This window comes from Antennarius striatus, chromosome 19, assembly GCF_040054535.1.
Source record: "Antennarius striatus isolate MH-2024 chromosome 19, ASM4005453v1, whole genome shotgun sequence".
Taxonomy (NCBI): Eukaryota; Metazoa; Chordata; class Actinopteri; order Lophiiformes; family Antennariidae; genus Antennarius; species Antennarius striatus.
The window spans coordinates 17,877,485-17,900,556 of record NC_090794.1 but is presented as its reverse complement, the minus strand read 5'-3'; the positions used below and the strand labels follow the sequence as shown (position 1 = coordinate 17,900,556).

Below are 23,072 nucleotides of genomic sequence, written 5' to 3'. Positions count from 1 at the left end.
GTTTATAATTATAATTGTTAAAGGTAATTTGGTTCAAGTAATGTGGTTTATTGGCAGTACGACGCAGTAGATGTAATTAAACATCCAAACTTCACAGACTTCTATCTGCTGCGACTGGAGGTTGAATTCTGTTTCCTTTGATTTCAACTCAAATCATTTGATAATCCTCCAAGGAGGAATTTGATGGATGTTGGACAAACATTCTTGGTTATCTTCAGGCCTTCACAGGATGGTTGGTGTCACCACCGGACCACACGAAGGTTCTGTGTTCCAGTCCAGAGTCTGACTGTAACCTTCAGAACTCCACCGTCCACAAACAATGAGGATTGAATCGGTTTCCCATAGGTGTGTGTTGCTTCATCACATCAAAGAATAAAAACGTGAGAATGTGGTCACGTGTTTAAAGACATCATTAGTTTGGCAGGAGCTGATAATACCTTGATGCCCCCCTGAAGCCCCCCTGGAGGCCCCTGCTGCCAAAAATACACCGTTGGTTGTCCGTCGGTCGGTCCGGACTGGGTTGTCCTGTCATCTCCATCGTTTTCCAGTTTGACGTCAAAGCGGCGGGCTGGGTCTATAAAGCCTCCGTCCCCCCCAGCAGCCGCGCACAGGGACCTCCAGCCTCAGCCTGAGATCTCCACCAGAGTCCCGCTGCAGCACCTGGAACCATCAGTGAGTACCGCTGCTTTAACGCACTTTTTGTCCTCCTGCGTAAAACTGGAATCAGGCGGACGCGTTTGAGAACATCTTCGTCACGTGACCTCCATTGATTTGTATTTCTGTCTTGATGTTTTATTAAACTCAGCTGAGGAAGATAAGTTTGTTTTTAGCTGATATGTGGGCTTGTTTCTCCACCTTAAAGGTGCTGATCATGTTTTAGTGTGATTTCAGATAAACTTCATGTGTGGTTGTGACCAGAAGACAAAAACACTTTAAACCTGAAGTAGACGCGTCGCCATCACTCAAGGATAACATTCATTTATTTATAGCACTGAAAGTCACCGCTTGTGGAAAAAACTCACTTTTCATACAGACTTCTGTCTCTTTTTATTAATCAGACTGGCTTTTTTTACCCAAACACGACAGAAACCACAAATATTACACCTTTGCATCAGTACGAATCAAAGACAAAAGTTGCACTTGCTCAGTCGTTATTTTCCTGATAATTAAAGTGTCTCTAAATCTGTGCTGGTAGGAGATGAAGTCGGTCCCCCTCCTCCTGCTCCTCTCCTCCGTCCTCTCGTCGCACCTCCGTCCGTCAGCCGGCAGACCGCTCCTCTATCCCGGCTGGCCGGACGGCGGCGGCCGCCCCCGGACGCAGCAGCTGGATCAGGTGTTGTCAGCCGCGGACAGGTCGGCCTCGGATCTCCTGAGCGACGACATCGTGAGGTTACTCCTCCGAAAGAGCCCGGAGGCTCTGCTCCCCCTCGCCCCGGAGGAGGACAGCGAGGACGCGGCGCTGAGGACGGCGGTGCGGCTGCTGAAGCGGAACGACGAGCCGCCGCTGTCCATCGACCTGACCTTCCACCTGCTCAGGAACATGATCCAGATGGCCAAGATCGAGAGCCAGCGGGAGCAGGCGCAGCTCAACCGCAAAGTCCTCGACGAGGTGGGGAAGTGAAGCTCTCAAGAGTCGCCTCCTGAGCCCGTGGGGGTGTCCCACACCTCTGGCACTAGTTGTTGTTTGTGCGCTTTGCCTTCTTCTCCACGTCATTTTACGCACAGATGGTGCCAAATTACGCGTCACAGCATCCGCGAGTGAAATGTAAATTCTTAAGTGTTATGTAAGGACATTGTCGGGAAACGTTCTAACGGACTTCTTAGACACCCCCCCCCCCGCACAACCACAGTCTATCTTCACCCTCCTCATCCTCACTGGACTGTTGGAATTCACTGCTGGAATCCGGATACGAGCAGCGCTGTTCGCCTCGGTCTCTGATTTAATCTGGTGATGCTTGAAGTAAAGAAGACAGAAGACACTTTACTAAAATAATAAACACGACAGAATTATGCTAATTTCTGCAAATTTCCCCTAATTCTAATGTTTCAGTTTCACCAGATTGAGCGACTTGTTAAAGTTTGTATTAATCCTCTGACTGCATTGAAAAAACTGAGAACGTCTAGACGCATGATGAGCATGGGGTTGGATCTCTCCAGCTGAACTGATGCTCTGTAGAACCTATTATTATTATTATTATTATTATTATTATTATTATTATTATTATTAATGTTCTAGAATCATTATTAATAGTGATAATAGTACTTATTATTATTAATAATAATTAACATTAATAATAATAGTGATTATTATTATTATTATTATTATTATTATTAATAATAATAATAACAATAATAATAATAATAATATTGAGCAGTAGTAGCCTCTTTCTATAGGTCTGTTCTTCATGTTTGATGTGTTTATTTATGTTAAAAAACAATTTCATGCCTAAGGGTCGATCGAAGCACTGATGCACCAGATGAAGATTCTGGTGTTATATAATGGAGCAGTCCCTCGACTAGATGAAGCATCAAACTGATCATTTTGGATGAAAAGCTCTGTGGTATGTGAAGGAATGAGACAGGAGTGGAAAAACTTCCCGGTGTTTTAACTCATCTGTCTGCTGGATGAACTGGATGGACGCTGGTGAAAACACAGTTACACAGTTCACGTTGATTTGTTTTCCATCATCTTCTCTCATCTCCCCTTCACCCTCATCTGTGTCATCTACGATCCAGTGGTATCATCTGTACCTCACCAACTGTTGCATGCTGCTAATGTACGATGTGAAAAACTTTATTTTACTGTAAATGTTAAAGTCTGACAGCAATCAGTCTTTCTTTAGCAAAAAAAAAATACAAAGCTCTTTTGCTTTTTATATTTTGTAATAAAAATGTTTGAAGAAAAAAAACAGTTTTATCATTGTTGATTATAAAAGTTAATGTTGGTAAATTATAAAACTGCTGCACATTTTAATTATCTTCCAGTGTCTTCCCATTCCTAATAAGATCACCAGTGGGTCGGGATCACCAGTGGGTCGGGATCACCAGTGGGTCGGGATCACCAGTGGGTCGGGATCACCAGTGGGTCGGGATCACCAGTGGGTCAGCAGCTCCTTCTTTCTTTAAGACATGAAGCGTATTGTTCTTGTTGCATTTTTTTGGTTCTCAGCAATGAAGATCCAACAAATTTCCCCCACCAGACTCAGCCAGTGAGTCACATGATCCACATTTAAACACAATTTAAATGACCTCCAGTGACCCACACATAATCATACACAGTAGCAGTCTGGTAAAGCAGACCTGAAACTAATTTTAACCCACAGGTTCCATCGACGACGGGCCTGATGTCTCCATTATGTAGTTTGTTATTTACTCTATGATACAGATTAGAAATTAAAGTCATGTCTGAGGCCTAAATCATTTGATAATGTCAGGTTTCCTGACATGTAATGCCGTCATTATCATTTGAAGCGATTGTTGAATTCCACCACAGCGACAGCAGCGTTTCATAGAACAGCCTTGAGCCTGAAGGCTCAGACATGACGGACATGACGGTTGATGATTCTTGTTCACGTTGAGGCAGAGTCCAACACAGGAGTCCTTCTGGCCTGCAGCTCCTTTGTTGCTATGACTCAGTCCAAACTGTGGGTGTGTTGTGATTCTCCAGCTTATCCTCTTGTTTGTGTGTGCTGGTGTGTGTGTGCTGGTGTGTGTGTGCTGGTGTGTGTGCGTGCATTTATTGGTCAAGTCTCACTTCCTCATAACGCTAAACAAATGTCAATTTTTTTTGAATGATGTTAAATCCTGTTACCAGAGCTGAGGTACAACAGGGTTCTGGTGCGAGAAACGTTTCCACCTTCATATTTAGAAAAACTGAGATCGAAAGAATTAAAGAACACCACATTAAGATTTGTATTTTATTTGATTAAGATTAACACTAAAGTAAGAAATATAAAACGTATGTGTGCTTTTTTTTCAGTGAATGACATTTATTGTTCAGATCTTTATAAATAACAATTAAATAATTTCCCTTAGGGGGTCAATAAAGGGTTCTGATTCTGGTTCTGATCAGTTCCGTGACTGCAGCCACTAGTGAAAGGCAGACATAGAAGTAATAATACATCATTCTAAATGTCGCTGAATCACGTTTTGTGTCTGTTGTTGGATTGTGGAGCAGCACAGACAGCCAGCAGTGCTGCTCTGCAACTGCATGTGTGTGAAGTTAAAGGGAGCTAATCCACAGAGAAAAAACATGCAAATAAAAAGGATAAAAATCAGTGTTTTACAAATACAAAAATGACTTTAACCCAGCAGCAGTGATTGAGCAAACCGTTCATACACGTTACGCGGCCTAAAACCTGAATGTTTTCAATGAACGCTGTCGCTGGAACTTTTATGTTGGAGATGATTCATCCTGACCGACGCTGGAGGTAAATCTTTATCAAGGTGAGCAAAAGACATGACAGCATGGACGTCCCTGTGGACATCAGCAGCATCCGCCCACCTGTCCACCATCCAGCGCTCTCTACAGACATCCAACCATCAGCAACACTCATCACAAGACCAACACCTCTCATCTGAACACTGCTTTATTACATTAACAATATGCTAGATGCTTTAGTCAGATGCTAAAAATGTCATCAGAATAGAAATCTGACGTTTTGATGTTCAGCAAGTTTATAGTATCATATAGAAACCCAAAACATCAACTTGTTCTTTTGGGATTGTGAACTTCAAGGGACAGAATCTCTCCCCCCTTCTCTCTCTTTCTTTCTCTTTCATGCATTTAAAGAAGGACATACTGTATACTCCACATTGTCTATGTGCATCTAAATAATAATAAAACCCACTTCTGAATTCTCCTGTGACAAACGGATTCTGCTGCCAGAGGAACTATTTTCCATCTAGTTGACTTGAAATGTATCGAGGATTCTAAAACTGACTGTTTGCATAAACTGTAGTTTTGATGGAAGCCTCGTCACACTGTAAAATCTGTAAATCCTATAGAATGAAATCTTCTTGCTTTCCCTCCCACAACACAAGAACAGTGTTAAACCCACTCCTGTGAGCTTTAGGTGGAGGGATATATTTACACACAATACGCTGGTTTTCCATTGAACAAAAGGCAGAAATGTGGGAGGCAAAAAAAATCTCTGCGGGTCCGTATTCCTGCATCTGGGCTGCAGCAGGAAGACGCACACGGATAATGTATAGAAACGTGATTCTGATGGTCTGTGGTTTGCGTTCCCCCGTGCCTCCTGTTGTTTCATGAATCCCTTCTCTGGATTTTCTTCTGGAGGATTATGGTGCACCCCTCTATTCTCGTCTCCGTCTCCCATCTCCTCAGGTCTTCAGCGAGGACCTGGAGTCAAGAACAAAAAGAAACACGGTGAGACCGGTGTCTTCATCCCACGTCTGAGGCAACAGCCGTGACTCTCAGCCGCTCGGCCTCGTGTTCCCACGCCACACGGAGGAGGACGCGTGTTCTGAGTCAGCAGGAATGGGCTGCTGCCCCCCCCCCAGAGGACGAGGGGAATCCTTCTGTGGTTGGGGATGATGTTGTGTTGGATCAAACCCAGTGAGATGCTGCTGACTTCAGACAAACACTGGGAAACACTCAAGTACACAGTTCTATGAACATTTTTGATTGTATACAGGAAGTGAGTGTCCAGACCTGCAGTGACCGGATCAGATCCAGTGATCGGATCCAGTGATCAGATCAGATCCAGTGACTGGATCAGATCCAGTGATCGGATCCAGTGATCAGATCAGATCCAGTGACTGGATCAGATCCAGTGACCGGATCCAGTGATCAGATCAGATCCAGTGACCGGATCAGATCCAGTGATCGGATCCAGTGATCAGATCAGATCCAGTGACCGGATCAGATCCAGTGATCGGATCCAGTGATCAGATCAGATCCAGTGACTGGATCAGATCCAGTGACCGGATCCAGTGATCAGATCAGATCCAGTGACCGGATCAGATCCAGTGATCGGATCCAGTGATCAGATCAGATCCAGTGACTGGATCAGATCCAGTGATCGGATCCAGTGATCAGATCAGATCCAGTGACTGGATCAGATCCAGTGATCGGATCCAGTGATCGGATGCAGTGATCGGATCCAGTGATCGGATCCGGTGATCAGATCAGATCTAGTAATCAGATCCAGAGATCGGATCAGATCCAGTGACCGGATCAGACCCAGGCAGTGGAAACCTGTAAGTCTAAAATCATGCGGTGCTGAGCAGATAGCACAGAGGTAGACATTACACTCTGATAAGAAAAATAAGATTAAATTATAACAGGTAAAGTTAGACCTAAAAGTCATTTTTCATGGACGGATGTTGAAAAGTTGACTCTGGGAAAAGGCATGATGGATTGATGGATCTTCAGTGTCCTTATTCAGTCAAGCAACATTTACAAAAAGGCTTATTTGAAATATATATACGTACATCTATCTATCTATCTATCTATCTATCTATCTATCTATCTATCTATCTATCTATCTATCTATCTATCTATCTATCTATCTATCTATCTATCTATCTATCTATCTATCTATCTATCTATCTATCTATCTATTATCTATCTATCTATCTATCTATCTATCTATCTATCTATCTATCTATCTATCTATCTATCTATCTATCTATCTATCTATCTATCTATCTATCTATCTATCTATCTATATATATATATATATATATATATATATATATATATACTGTAATATCTATATATAGATGTGTGTGTGTGTGTGTGTGTGTGTGTGTGTGTGTGTGTGTGTGTGTGTACAGTATATATATACAGTATATTATTGTATTAATTCTACGCTACAATATACAGTAATTTACTTTCTGGTTACAGCTGTAGAAATAAAGTTTTCACTCCAGAAATTCTTCTTCAAGGTGATTTTAATTTGTTGTGGGATCACAAATTCCAACAAGAGCCATTAAATTGTCTTTAATGACCCATGTTTCATACCACATGTGTCAAACTCAAGGCCCGGGGGCCAAATGTGGCCCTCCACATCATATTATGTGGCCTACAAGAGCATAAAAGGTCAAAGTGTCTAAAAGTAAATAGGTCAAAAGTGTGCTTTGACCAAAAACTACATTTCCTGCAATAGAGTCATGAAGCCAGTTTTAACTTTGACAAAGTTGTGAACAAAGTTAAAGTCCTAACTTGTGTCTGATGTTATTTTTCTTTATTGATTGATAGTTTGATCCTTGATTGATGGAGTTCTGTGGGTTTAATAACCTGACAAATGAAAAGGATTCATGTTAGAACAGAGAAACAAACAAACATGTTTTTTCTGTCTAACTGTAAAGTTTGGAACTAGAATCAGTCAGAAATTCAGTTATTTAACATTAAGGAGTAGTTACATTTAGTTACATTACACTGAGTTACATTTAGTTACATTTATTAGTTACATTAAGGAGTAGTTACATTTAGTTACATTACACTGAGTTACATTTAGTTACATTTATTAGTTACATTAAGGAGTAGTTACATTTAGTTACATTACACTGAGTTACATTGAGTTACATTTATTAGTTACATTAAGGAGTAGTTACATTTAGTTACATTACACTGAGTTACATTTAGTTACATTTATTAGTTACATTAAGGAGTACTTACATTTAGTTACATTACACTGAGTTACATTTAGTTACATTTATTAGTTACATTAAGGAGTAGTTACATTTAGTTACATTACACTGAGTTACATTTAGTTACATTTATTAGTTACATCTGGCCCTTTGAGGGTTAGGGTTAGGGTGAAAATGAGTTTGACACCCCTGTTTTAGACCTTCAGGACTAAAAGATCAAATAAGACCATGTAGACCACGTAGTCTGAAACATCTCAGTAATAAATATGAAGCACGAGGAGGCGGGGCTGCTGGTATCTATGCAGCTTCCTCACGTCCTCTTCAGCAGGTGACTGAACACTGATGTGGGAGTCTGACGCGTTCCGAGCCTCGACCGAGACGAACGCGACAATAAATGATCGATAAAGGTCGATAAAGGTCAGCTGATCAGAATGTCGTCAGCTGAACGACTCCACACAGCTCCTACCGCTCTGGGACCACTTGGAGTTCAAGTCCAGGTCGGACTCCTCTTCAGCTTCCTCAGGGTCTTCTCCTCCATCATCTCCTACAACACAAGACACACGTCCATGACTAGTTCTCTCTCTCTCCACTCACACACACACACACACACACACACACACACACACACACACACACACACACACACACACACACACACACACACACACACACACAAACAAGTCTTATCTCGTGTGCACAAAACAATGTTTTTGTTCTGACACATCTAATCCATCTTTCAGACGATGAAGAATTTCTTTGTTTGTAGATATTTGACGTTCTTAATCTAAAGAGAAATGACTCAGAGGACTCCGACACAAAATACGAACAGAATAACATAAACAGAGACTCTTTCTGGATGTGTGGGGCTACAGAAGAAATGATCAAATCAGGATGTAAAACAGAACGGAATCAATTAAAAAGATCTAAATAAAATCTAAATAAAATGGATCCGGATGTAAGACGTCAGTAGGAATATATGTGACAATATATACAGTATACAGTTTATACAACAGCTGGTCAAACGTAATGTAATTTATGTGAAACGCAGATCCTGGCTTTAGGACGTGTTCCTCCTCCTCCTCCTCTTCCTCTCCAGTGTGTTCCTGTTACCGGAGCAGAAGTCCATCTTCATCAGCAGCAGAGCGACGGCGTCCGTGTTCACAACCAGCTGGTTCATGTGTTCATAGCCGACATCCACACGCTCCACGTGAGCCGTCCTCACTGTCACTGCCATCCTGTCATCACAACGACAACACAACAGGACAACACAGAGTTAAACAACAACAACAACAACAACAACAACACAGCATTAAACAACAACAACAACACAACAACAACACAGCGTTAAACAACAACACAACAACAACAACAACACAGCGTTAAACAACAACAACAACAACAACACAACAACACAGCATTAAACAACAACAACAACACAACAACAACACAGCATTAAACAACAACAACAACACAACAACAACACAGCCTTAAACAACAACACAACAACAACAACAACACAGCGTTAAACAACAACAACAACACAACAACAACACAGCATTAAACAACAACAACAACACAACAACAACACAGCATTAAACAACAACACAACAACAACAACAACAAAGCGTTAAACAACAACAACACAACAACAACACAGTGTTAAACAACAACAACACAACAACAACACATTGTTAAACAACAACACAACAACAACAACACAGCGTTAAACAACAACAACAACAACACAACAACAACACAGCATTAAACAACAACAACAACAACACAACAACAACACAGCATTAAACAACAACAACAACACAACAACACAGCGTTAAACAACAACAACAACACAACAACAACACAGCATTAAACAACACCAACAACACAACAACACAGCGTTAAACAACAACAACACAACAGAGGCCTGTACCATAAAGCTGGATTACAGTTTAGCCAGATAACTTCAGGCTTAACCCTGGCTTTTCAGTACCATAAAGGTGGCTGACTTTCTATCAGGCTACGTTGTCGCGGTAACCTATGCTGAACACCTAACCTGCTCCGGAGCAGGATAAGTTCAGGATAAGAGCTCAGCAGGTATAACAGCCCCACCTACTGACCAATCAGAGCTCAGCGGATATAACAGCCCCACCTACTGACCAATCAGAGCTCAGTGGGTATAACAGCCCCACCTACTGACCAATCAGAGCTCAGCGGGTATAACAGCCCCACCTACTGACCAATCAGAGCTCAGCGGGTATAACAGCCCCACCTACTGACCAATCAGAGCTCAGCAGGTATAACAGCCCCACCTACTGACCAATCAGAGCTCAGCAGGTATAACAGCCCCACCTACTGACCAATCAGAGCTCAGCAGGTATAACAGCCCCACCTACTGACCAATCAGAGCTCAGCAGGTATAACAGCCCCACCTACTGACCAATCAGAGCTCAGCAGGTATAACAGCCCCACCTACTGACCAATCAGAGCTCAGCAGGTATAACAGCCCCACCTACTGACCAATCAGAGCTCAGCGTGTATAACAGCCCCACCTACTGACCAATCGGTTCTCCTGAAAACGGGCCGTCCGTTCCCTGAGAACCCGGTGGATCTCGGGTCACAGCTTGTGTGCAGAGCGCTCAGGCAGAGAGAATATTTAGGGATGGCTGTAATCCGGTGGGATTGGCTGAACAATGACTGTAGAAAGGTAGAGGTTTTGGGGGGAGGGGTTACATTACATCTGTCAGCTGCTGGAGCCTCACATCAGGAATGGAACGCACCCCAACCCCGCGCTGACAGCCCCCCACAGTGTGCATTGACCTGAGGGTCTTTGACACAGTTAATATATTTCTGAGTGATGTTGGTAATTATTATGATGTCCTGAAATCCCTCGTTGGACGGGTTACAAGTAAGACACAGAGAAAATGTCATTGATCAATGATTTGTTTCAGTAAATCATGGATTGATTGATTGATTGATTGATTGATTGATTGATTGATTGATTGATTGATTGATTGATTGATTGATTGATTGATTGATTGATTGATTGATTGATTGATTGATTGATCGGTACTTTAATGTATTCTGTTGGCGATGCTGAAAACCTGTGAAGAACACAGTACGTAGAGCTGTTCATAAAGTCACGGGGCTACGATCACATGTCATAACCAAACATGTGGTTCACACACACATTTATGAACACACACATGTTACTGTAGTCAGATACACAAGTGCATCATAGTGGGGCAGTAATATTATAATGACACTAACTTCCTCATTGACGCAGTCGGCCATGTTTTCCCAGAGATCCTTGCTCCGTTTGGCAGCTGCAGCTGCGTTGCTTTTTGCCTGGATTATTGATTTGTATTGATCGTATTTATTAATTATTATTGTTCGCTCCTCCGTTGTGAAATATGCGGCTCGGGCCGGTTTGTTGCATGTTTGTGATTGGTCGCATGCAGCAAACTCCGCCCTTTTTATGTGAGCGCGCACAGATCTAGAGTGGACAAGTCTGGATTGAATTAGTGAGTTGATAGCCGGCTTTATGGTACCGAAAATCCGGAGGGCGGATGTCTGGGTAAGTGAAACCAGATAAGTAGGAGGAAGCCCGGCTAGGTTAATCCAGCTTTATGGTACAGGACTCTGGACAACACAGCAACACAACAGGACAACGACAACACAACAACACAACGACAACACAACATGACAACGACAACACAACAGGACAACGACAACACAACATGACAACACAGCATTAGACAACAACAACACAACAACAACACAACAATAACAACACAACAACAAAACAACAAAACAACGACAACACAACACAATATTTACAGCATTTATAAATAGACCAATCACCCACGGTTATAAAACATGCAGTCATAAAGTTCACTCTGACACTGGGTTTGGTTGAGTTGACGTATAAATAAAATATAAATAATATCTCATTATTAAAAGACACAGTTGTCCTGTAAAGACAGTTAGTAGTAGTCAATGTGACCACAGTCAGGACAGTCAGGGCTTCAGCACAAAAAACACTCTGCTTACTTTTCCAGAATCACGTTGGCGCTCTGAGAGAGAAGACAGACAGGAAGGAGGAGAACAAATCAGTTCCATCACGCATCAGAAGAGTTCGTCAGCCATATAAAATAAACACATGACTCTCAGAAGCAGTTATTGGATGTTTCCATCCTGTGGGTCTCTGTCTTTTATACAGAGGCTGTGGTTCAACATAAACCCACCGCACCTGAGGCCCAAACCGTCTCTGTTCCCTCATCGGGGACGCAGACGCATCGAGACGCTGCATCAGCACTTCAGCGTGCTAAAATTAGTAAGAATTAGCAGGTCTCTGCAGGGATGTGTGGGACCAAATGAGCTGAGGTCATACAACTGTCTGGAATTTTCAGTCAAGTCTCAAAAGCCTGTTTGAGTAAATGTGTCCTCTGACCTTCATGGGTCCCATCGTTACGTCATGAATGGCGTCCACAGAACTGAAGACACCTCGTGGATCTACCATGACCTGAGGACTGACAGTCTGTACAGACTCAAAGGTGAATGTGTCCTCTGAATAATTCACCCCCAGACATCAAAGCTCAGCAAAGTTGAACTCCATGCAAATCTTCATCTTCTTCTTCTCCTTTCAGCTTTTCCCTTCAGGGGTCTCCACAGCCAATCAGTGTCCTCCATCTAACCCTGTCTTCTGCATCCTCTTCTCTCACACCAACTACCTTCATGTCCTCTTTCACTACATCCATAAACCTCCTCTTTGGTCTTCCTCTAGGCCTCCTGCCTGGCAGTTCAGAACTCAGCATCCTTCTACCAATATATTCACTATCTCTCCTCTGGACATGTCCAAACCATCTCAGTCTGGCCTCTCTGACTTTATCTCCAGAACCTCTAACATGTGCTGTCCCTCTGATGTACTCATTCCTGATCCTATCTATCCTGGTCACTCCCAGAGAGAACCTCAGCATCTTCATCTCTGCTACCTCCAGCTCTGTCTCCTGTCTTTTCCTCAGGGACACTGTCTCTAGACCAAACAACATCGCTGGTCTCACCACAGTTTTGTACACCTTTCCTTTCATTTCAGCTGAAACTCTTCTATCACACATCACACCTGACACTTTCCTCCACCCGTTCCATCCTACCTGGACACGCTTCTTCACCTCTTTTCCACACTCTCCATTGCTCTGGACTGTTGACCCTAAGTACTTCAAATCCTCCACCTTCTTGATCTCTTCTCCCTGTAACCTCACTCTTCCACTTGGGTCCCTCTCATTCACACACATGTACTCTGTCTTACTGCGGCTAACCTTCATTCCTCTCCTTTCCAGGACAAACCTCCACCTCTCTAGCTTCTCCTCCACCTGTTCCCTGCTCTCACTGCAGATCACAATGTCATCTGCAAACATCATAGTCCATGGAGATTCCTGTCTAACCTGGTCTGTCAGCCTGTCCATCACCATAGCAACAAGAAGGGGCTCAGAGCTGATCCCTGATGCAGTCCCACCTCCACCTTGAACTCCTCTGTCACACCTACACACACCTCACCACTGTCTTACAGTCCTCATACATGTCCTGCACCGCTCTAACATACTTCTCTGCCACTCCAGACTTCCTCATACAATACCACAGTTCCTCTCTGGACACCCTGTCATCAGCTTTCTCCAGATCTACAAAAAAACAATGCAGCTCCCTCTGGCCTTCTCTGTACTTCTCTACCAACATCCTCAAAGCAAATACTGCATCTGTAGTACTCTGTTTTGGCATGAAACCATACTGCTGCTCACAAATGTTCACTTCTGCCCTTAGTCTAGCTTCAACTACTCTCTCCCATATGAAGATGTAAAATTTGTTTGCATGTCGCTTATTCTGTACACATGGGACACACTACCTATTTGCTGCAAATCTGACAGGTACCCTCTGGGTGCTATTAGCCCGTCTCTTTCATCTGGTTTAAAGCGTGCCGTTCTTCTGTACCTGTATGAACACAGACATGTGTGGCTCCTCCATGGACTGAATGGCCGACTCCACCAGTGTTACCGTGGCGTCCAGGTCGTCGCTGTGCTGGTGAACGAGGGAACGGACGTATTTGAGTTTATCGTCTTGTACTTTGGAAATGAAGCCGACCAGCTCCTGCTTCCGCTCCTCCAGGATGGCCACCAGGCTGTCGAAGTGGTTGAGCAGCTCCTCTCTTTGTCTCTGGCCGTTCTCCTGAAGCAGGAGAGGTGACTTATCTCAGTAAAGATCGCACCCAGATGTAGACGTCAGGTGTCGCTCCATGACAGGTGGGTCTAACCTCTATCATGTGACAGACGTCCTCCATCTCAGAGATGACCGCCTGGATTTGGTCGTTATTGGCAACCAGGGTAGCGATGCCATCGCTCAGCTCCGCCTGCAAACATTCGTAATGTCATGGATAGTGATGAGATTGGGCCTACTTTGTGAAGTGTGTGTAGGTTTTGGTGCGATACAGGTGAAGGGATGATGTTAGCGTGGTGCACCGGTTGATGGAGGACCTGGACGTTTCCCTGGCTACAGCAACCAGGAATGACGTGTGTCAGTGTGGTGGACTCATGCATAGAAATGAGATGGATAATACTATTAAAGGATTTTTGGTTTTATCAGACGATAGACAGCCTTTAAATTATTTTCTGTTGATATTGGGGTTTTCATTCAGAACAATATGAAACGCTCCTAAAGGATCTTCTGTCTCAGTCTGCAGGTTCTTCTGTCCAGGGCGCTGCAGGACCTGGACCTAATTGTCCAACTGCTAACATCATTGCTAGCATTAGCATCAGTAGTTTTATCCAAAGCTGTTTAAATCAATTCACTGGAAGTTGTTTCCTCTCATCCAAGGGACTTCTTCAGTTCTAAAGGTGGCCGGTCTTGTCCCACCTTATTAACCCTGTGGGGTGTGGTCAGTGCTATTCACATCACAACGACCATCGTTGAACCCGTCCGGCTCCTCAACAATGGTTGATGGGGGTGTCAAAGGGGGTCGTTGAAATGCAAGTTTCACCGAGCCAACACAGACGGACCAATACCTGCTTTTTGACTCTCACCATCAACTGGTGCACAAGCTTGGCGTCATCAGTACCCTGGAAAACAGGGCTGACAAGTTACCAACCAGTACCCAAGACCAGGAAAAAGAACACCAACACCTGAAAGGGGCACTGAAGACTTGTGGATATCCATCAGAGCGATGAATGATTCAGACACTTTGACAAACTTGTGGTGTCATGAATGGTCTGTGTTGAGTGAGAAGCTTGTGTGCAGTCATTGGTTTCATTTGTTTAGTTGGCTGCTTGCTGTGAGTCTTGGGTTCTACTCAAGGTTTCTGTCTGTTATAAGGAAGTTCCTTCTTGCCTTTGTATTCGTTCACGCGGCACAAGCTGGTATCTGTTTCCCTGCTCCACCTGAACAGTGTCTCGACACATCCTTTTGTTCTGATCCAATGCTATACAACCAAACTGAAGTGAATTGAATCACAATGATAAATCCAGAGAATTGTGTTGTGTTACTGGAGAAATGTACTTTCTAGCTCGTGAGCTTGTCATCACCTAACACACAACATGAGTCACCCTGCATGCATGTGTTTGGAGTACGAGGTGACATCATGCACATTCTGTAGTGTGTTCCAGCTTGTGTACAGTTCTGGTGCCATTTAAAGTGTTATTGGAGTAGACAAATGTTCTCGCATCTCATGTCCAAATTAAATCACCAACTTTTGTGTTTCAGAGTAACCTTTGCTTGAACACAAGGGTCAACAGTTTTCCTCAACCTCATCTAAATTTCAGATGAGTGAATCACAGACAGTGAGAGATGGAGAGCCTGGCGCTGAAATGCCAACGAAGCCAACTGCTCAACAACACGCTGCTGTTGCCATGACGTGACAACAACACGGCACTTTGTCGACTGTGTGCCTCCACATGTGAACAAATAAGTTCCTGAAGTTCACTATAGGATTTATCTTGTCTGAATATCCTTGATGGGCCTTCAAACACTGGATAGACTTTTACAAACTAGCTGTAGTTAATAAGTGCATTTCATATAAATATTTTACAAACCCATCATGCAGTCATGAAAAATACAAGCCATAATTTAAAAAAAGTATAAAATTACATGTTACAGAATTAGTGAGAATTAGACAGGAGACAGAGCTGGAGGTAGCAGAGATGAAGATGCTGAGGTTCTCTCTGGGAGTGACCAGGATGGATAGGATCAGGAATGAGTACATCAGAGGGACAGCACATGTTAGAGGTTCTGGAGATAAAGTCAGAGAGGCCAGACTGAGATGGTTTGGACATGTCCAGAGGAGAGATAGTGAATATATTGGTAGAAGGATGCTGAGTTCTGAACTGCCAGGCAGGAGGCCTAGAGGAAGACCAAAGAGGAGGTTTATGGATGTAGTGAAAGAGGACATGAAGGTAGTTGGTGTGAGAGAAGAGGATGAGAAGACAGGGTTAGATGGAGGACACTGATTGGCTGTGGAGACCCTGAAGGGAAACACCCAGAGGAGAAGAAGAATGAGAACAATGTGTCCTCGTTAAACCTCATAAATACAGCACTAGTTTAACTGCATGGAGAGTTAGTTCTATAGTTTAACATTCTTGTTCTAATACTGACATATAGTAATTATATTTTGTATGACTGAGCATTTCCACTTAAAACTTAACACAAGGTTGTGATATTTTTGTGCTACACACAGTATTTGAAACAGAACTGCAGTGGCTCAGCAGTAGAGCAGTTGTCTTGACGACAGCATCGCCCAGCCATCGGGGGTTCGAATCCCGCTCCCGCCAGAACATTAAACCGAGTGTGAGTCGACGGTGGGGGGCGTCGGCTCACCTGCCAGCCACTGCCGAGGCGCCCTTGAGCAAGGCGCCGCCCCCCCTACTTGATGCTCATTGGGGCGCGACCCTCGTGCGCGACCCGTCACTCCGCCTCCTTGTACTCTGTATGTCCTCTCTATACTAACTGCATGCCTACAGGCCCCTAGTGTGTGTGTGTTCAGGGGCCTGTAACCTGTAACCCCGTGTGTGTAATTAACACATATATGTACATGTGTGAAGTGTGATGTGTAAAAACTATTTCCCCAAGAGGGATGATTAAAGTATAGATTATCATTATTATTATTATTAGCATTGAAACGTTACAGGAAGTGGCGTGAGAGTGGATCTGATGAGGTGGAGCTGTGACACAACTAATAATGGAATCCGGTGTGGAGAACTCTGAGGGGGACTGATAAAAACAGTAAGTAAGGTGAAGTGGATTAGAGCAAAGTGTAATGTCAAGTGGAGTACAGTGAAGTGAGGTAAACTGGACTGAAGTGGACTGAAGTGGACTGAAGTGGACTGAAGTGGACTGATGTAACTGGAAACGATAACCAGAGTGAGCTGATGAACGTGAAGTGGACTGGAGTGATTCCAGGTGAATTAAAGTGACGTGTTGTGGACAATGAATACATGTGAAGCGGCGTGGAGTGGGGCGAGTGACATGACACAACATCCAGACCTGATACCTTCCTCCTCACGTAGACGCTGCTCAGCGGCGCCACCTCGCAGTCTTTGTGCTTCCCGAACACTTTGCACATGGAGCAGGTCGGGTTCTGACAGGACAGGCAGTAGATGTTGAGCTTCTCCTCGGGGTGTTCCTCACACATCAGCTGCTGCTGCTCCGGCTTCACCTCCACCAGCCTGGAGGAGACAACCCAGTCCATGGATCATCTGCCATCTATCTATCTATCTATCTATCTATCTATCTATCTATCTATCTATCTATCTATCTATCTATCTATCTATCTATCTATCTATCTATCTATCTATCTATCTATCTATCTATCTATCTATCTATCTATCTATCTATCTATCTATCTATCTATCTATCTATCTATCTATCTATCTATCTATCTATCTATCTATCTATCTATCTATCCATCTATCTTTTTCAGGATTACCCCACAAATCACTTACATTCATGTTACTTCATTACTGTATTGAGTTACTTGAAGCTGTCCCCCTTGGTTTGTTACTATTACTTGGAGTTATTTGTTGGTTTGTGGAGTCTGATCTGATTGCGTACAGTTGAGTGGGTGGAATTAACAATATGTCTGTGGACTGACTGGATCTGACTGAGAATTCAAGGGCAGATTGTTCATTGCAAGAGAGCAAACTCCCAATGAGCATCCTTTATCTTCTGTTTGACTGCTTATGACACTGATTGAAAAGAAGAACTTCATCGATTGGCGTCTGAGACATGAACCCAAGAGAAAAGTGTTGAGTGTAAAATAAGAAGCTAAGTCCATTCAGACTCATCCCTTTAACATCAGTCACCCCCTGCTGGTCAGGAGAAGAAGTGTGAGCCTGAGCCACTTCCACAACCTGAGCAGGGTTTAAACTCAGGAGTGAGAAAGAAGAGAGGAGAGCAAAGTAAACCAGACTGAGGTGGAGTGAAAACTAGTGAAAAAACTACTAAAAAACTAGTGATGCTGGAGAGGAATGTAAAGGTTTGGATTTAGTCTCAAAACAGGATTGGGTATTTACTCAGCAGCAAGAGGACAGAAAAGTCTTCTTTGCTACTGGTCGTCATCGACGGACACCTAAAATGTATGACAGGAGTATTTACAGGAAAGCACGGCTAATTTTTCATCAGATTTCCGTCCGCTCTTGGCTTTGGTCTCCTCAAACTCGGTAACGTCATCTGTATTGTTGAAGTAGTGTCGTTTATTTGTGTGACTGCTGACGTATTCTGATGTAGGTGGATGATGGAAGAGCACCGACAACGACAACAAACTGGCTGGAATCAGTGTTATTTCTTTGTCACCTGGTAACAGAGAAGGTGTCACTACTCACAATAGCTCAGCCTATATTACTCATGCAAAGAACAAAACAAGTTATACTGTCCAAGTGTTTTTACAGGTTGTTGTTTTTTTTATTTCTGATTTGTCATTGCTGGAGAGCAGAGTGTGATCCTTACGAAGCCAACCGTTTAGTTATCTAAGAAGCAGAAGTGGGCATACAAAAACAAACATCAAAAACTAACCAGAGTTACGATCGCTGCGGGGATCATAATCAGTATATAAAATAATTTTAATTAAATTGAGGGGACTCCTGTCTCTAGTGAATACCAACACATCTCTTCTTTAGCAGTGACTCACTCGCTCTCTATTTTAGAGTGAAAGGACGAATCTGTGCTGAGAACGACACACTTAGCAGTTTGTGGAAGTGCGTAAGTGTTTGGGAATATCTTAAAATTTTACATTTTTATGAAAATGTGTAAACAGACATGGAAAACACACAACAAAATGTATTTTGAATCATGAGTCAAATGATCGGTAACGGCATAAACAAGAAAAACAAAATTCTTACCACTAATATTTGAGTATTACTCATCATTAAACTGAATGTCGTTGGCTCAGATGAAAAGGTTTCATCCAGCTCTTTGTTTGTTGGCAGACTAACAGAAAATCTCAGGTTGGATTTGCATAAGAATGAAGGGTTCTGTTGGGTTTTTCTGTCTGTTAAAGCGCTTCGAAATGTTTGTCGATGTGATTAAGTGCTATATACATAAATGTTGATTGATTGATTGATGTCAACAAAGAACTTTAAAGTTAAATTGTGCAACAGATTTGAATCAGCTGACAGATGCACAGATTATTTTTGGATTGAGTTTCTCCTCTCCGGCTCAAGTGGCAGTGATGGAGAAGCAAGCTGCACAACAAATAAAGAGAGGGATCAGCCTTAACACTGGTTCCTCATTGGCTGGACACACATCTCTGCACAACTCCGTAGGAAGGTGCCACGTCACACGTTTAGTGTGAATTCAGATGAAGTGTCTGCAGATAGCACCACATGCCTGTCATGGGTTACAGTGTGATGACTCAGAGGTGATGCTGAGGTCTCAGTAACACAAAGCATATTTTGATATAATTGTTGCACTTTTGGGAAAATATTCACACGACAGTTGTTTGCACTTGCAGATTTGCATATTAAATAAAACGTGAACTGCTGTCCTGTGAAGAGTAACGTGCTGCTGTGTGCCACCAATAAATGATGAGCATTTAGAGCTTCAAACTAAGACTTCCTGCAGTTAAAATACAGGAAAAACTCTCCTTAAGTTATGAGATGAATATCGGAGATGAAATAGACGTTACATCAGCGTCTGCCTCTGATGGACGTCTGACTGTAAAGTCACATTCACGTGTTTTTTTAAGTCTGTAATTATTAAAAACTTGTCATTGTGAGTAAAATGACAACAAACTGAAGAGAGAAAAAAGACTGATTTTAAAATACAGCGGTTCCTCTACTTATGAATGTCTCTACTTAGGAAATTTCTCAGCAGGAAAATATTGCCTCTAGTTACGAAAGAAATTTCGACTTACATAAGGTAAAAACACAGTATGGGCTGATACTCTCAGCTCCCACAGGTTCCTGAACGCAACATTCTCATAGCTGCTCTGCCATTGGCTATTACCTAGCATCCTGGCATCCCATTGGCTCAGAGGGACCTCTGTGTGGAGCTAGATAGGTGTCTATGCAGCGTCCTCGTCATTCGGCCCTCGACCCGTGCGGTGTTCTGATAGTTTTACGTAAATATATTAACTTTTAGAGTATTCACTATGGACCCCAAGAAAGTGACGGAGAAAAGAGGAAAAGAAAAGACGAAGAAAAGAGATTTTTTGTCCGTACAAACAAATCAAGAGATGATAGAAAAGCCTGAAAAAGGGATGCGTTTGGTTGATCTCTCCAAAGAATATGGCCGTAATGCATCTACAATCACCACGTTATTAAAACTAAAGGAAGTTTAAGGAGTTTAAGGCGTCGCGTGGGTGGTTGGAGAAGTTCAGAAGGAGGACTGGAATTCACTCTGTTGTTCATGGTGGGGCAAGAGGGCATGAACCAAAGAGGGCAAAAAACAATGAGGACAGCAGTTAAAAGGTAAATGACCATCATTATTATTCTTTATTCTTTGTTTTTTACATTATGCAGAACTCTCATTTATTGTGTAATAATCTAGTCATAACATGTATTTGTTACATGTTTTGATGCATTTTTATGCTTTATAAAACATTTATGTCTAAATTTTGGGGTCTTGGAACGGATTAGGGCATTTGCATGGAAAACACGTCTCTACTTACAAAATTTTTTACTTACGTAATTTCTTCCGGAACTAATTAATTTCGTAAGTAGAGGTACCGCTGTAGATATCTGCATTAATGAGCGGTGTCGTCACTTTGAATACACGCAGCTTTCAGATCACATAGAAGCACTGAAGCTGCTTTTTTTCATCAAAAACCAGACAACAGTTCTGAATTATCAGCGTCTTCATCTGCTATGAGACTGGTTATGTGTTCACTTTGACGCTGAGGATATGCTTTACGTGAACACACACACACACACACACACACACACACACACACACACACACACACACACACACACACACACACACACCAGACTGAAGCGGAGCTAACTAGTTAACCAAATGCTAGCTGACTTCAACAGCTTGTGAGGAACTTTCATTGTGTAGCTCTGAGCCAGGTCATGACCACACACTGCTACCTTAACCTGAACAAACTCCAGCTCGGGGATGACCACGCCCTTATCTGGGTGGACATGTCAATCAATCAAATATGACTCAGGAGGATACGTCAATCACTCTGTCAATCAGTCGGAGTTTGACATCACAAACCGAGCTGTTATGAATCGGAGCGTATTCCCTGTGGATTTTTCATTTTTTTCCATATATCTATTGATGCAGGACGTGTTCGTTTACCAGATTCTAGGATCTGGTCGGGTTAGAGAGGACCACTATGTATATGTAGAGACCTGGAAGAATGTGTTTTTCATAATAGGAGCCCTTAACAGTTCATCAGGTTTCCTTTAAAACTAATGAATATTTTTTATGCTTTTTAAACAACTGGCTAAAATGAAACGCTGTGTTTTCTCCAGCTCAAAGTGTTAACTCTTCCTTCAACTCTGCTCTCTGAGTGTGGTGGGTACAGTAGTGGAATACTGCCCCCTAGAGGTAGCCACTCACATTACAACAACACGAAGCTGACCTCAGAGGCTATATTGAGACTTCTTTTTGAAATTCACAACAAAGCTGTAACATGAATGTCATACCTGTGGTTAATTATCTTTGAATTGTTGCATCACCCTCAGATTTAGTTTGTCTGTCCATAAACAACCTCTTTAACTTAGATCCCACAGCAACAGCGTAGTGTGATAATGTGTCACGACGTATTATTTGGTGCCACTTAGTCTTCTACGCCGCTCTCTCACCAACACCTCACCCCTCATGCTCACACCTGGACGACTCCTGCTGTCTGTAGAGGTCTATGATGTTCTCCACCAGCAGATTCCTCTGCAAGCCGTAGACGCCATGGCGGTCCAGCACCACCTCATGGCGGCAGGACGGACAGCGAAACCGACTGCCGCTGACCATGGAGCTGGAGGAACCACGGGACTGCCACAGAGGGTTGGCTGACTTGAGGAAGAGGAGAGTAAATGTCTGGGGTTTATTCTGCTTTGATAGCCAAGGGTGTGAAGACAATAAAGAGACATACTCTGATTTTATGGCTACCCCAGAATAGATATTACTGATAGCCGATGATGGTGTCCAATCCCAGACTGATGGACTTGAATTAACTTTGAACTATTGAAGGACGCTGGACATGTGTTGACATACATGACACGACCACACTCTCACCTGGAAGATGTCGTTGGCACACTTGCGACAGAGGTTGTGCTGGCAGGGCAGGATAACCACCGGCTTGGAGAACATCTCCAGACAGACCGGACAGACCAGCTGTTTCTCCAGGTTCTCCATGGTGGCTCCTCTTCCAGCACCCGCTCCAGAACTGCCTGCTGATGGAGGCTGGAAGGCCAGAGCGAAGTTCATCACCTCCAGAGGCGGTGAAGAATGTCAAAGGAGACAAGATTATAGACTGGAGAGCTCAAAGTAGGTACTTTCCAATATATAGCTCTCCTTCGCCTTGAGCTCAATATTCCCTCAGGTCCGTGTTTTCCAGTCTGGACTCTTTCGACTGTCCTATACCCCAAAACCCCGTCTTCAGCTGTGTTTTCTGTCTTCTGTTCTAGAAGAGTCTCTTCCTCCAGTTGTCCATTCTTTTATGCCAGTGCCAGCCAGTCTGAACCCCCAGTAAAGACCCTCCCACGAGCCCCACTCCATCCCACAGCAGCCAGCCTGTTGGTATTTTTAGCCCCTCAGTTTTTTCTGGATTGGGTTACTGTCTAAACTGCGTTCCACACACTGGAACGTCCAGGGGCTTCAGAGGATCATGAAGCGGTCAGCATCAGCGCCCAATGTTTTCAAGACATGTGACACTACCTCTGGCCCCGTGTTTGAGGTCAAACAGTTCCATTTCTGTTTGTTTAACGTCGTTCTGCAAACAGAGACTAGAATAAAAAACCTTTGGTTGTATTGTT

The 23,072-nt window shown here is 43.2% G+C and overlaps 2 protein-coding genes across 2 annotated transcripts; one reads left to right on the top strand and one right to left on the bottom strand.

The window, feature by feature from the left end:
* The first annotated feature begins 1,141 nt into the window (after positions 1–1,141).
* uts1 (urotensin 1) lies at positions 1,142–1,793 on the top strand. The gene has a single exon (XM_068343124.1). It carries the CDS (start codon positions 1,199–1,201, stop codon positions 1,619–1,621), a length of 423 nt encoding a protein of 140 aa, XP_068199225.1. The 5' UTR covers positions 1,142–1,198; the 3' UTR covers positions 1,622–1,793.
* A 2,175-nt stretch (positions 1,794–3,968) lies between these two features.
* On the bottom strand, positions 3,969–22,761 carry trim54 (tripartite motif containing 54). Its single transcript, XM_068343376.1, has 9 exons — positions 22,333–22,761; positions 21,932–22,110; positions 17,144–17,318; positions 13,919–14,014; positions 13,600–13,833; positions 11,668–11,690; positions 8,728–8,852; positions 8,084–8,161; positions 3,969–5,362 (listed from the first exon to the last, which is right to left on the bottom strand). The coding sequence occupies exons 1-9, from the start codon at positions 22,522–22,524 to the stop codon at positions 5,352–5,354; spliced, it is 1,113 nt and encodes a 370-aa protein (XP_068199477.1). The 5' UTR covers positions 22,525–22,761; the 3' UTR covers positions 3,969–5,351.
* Positions 22,762–23,072: the final 311 nt, after the last annotated feature.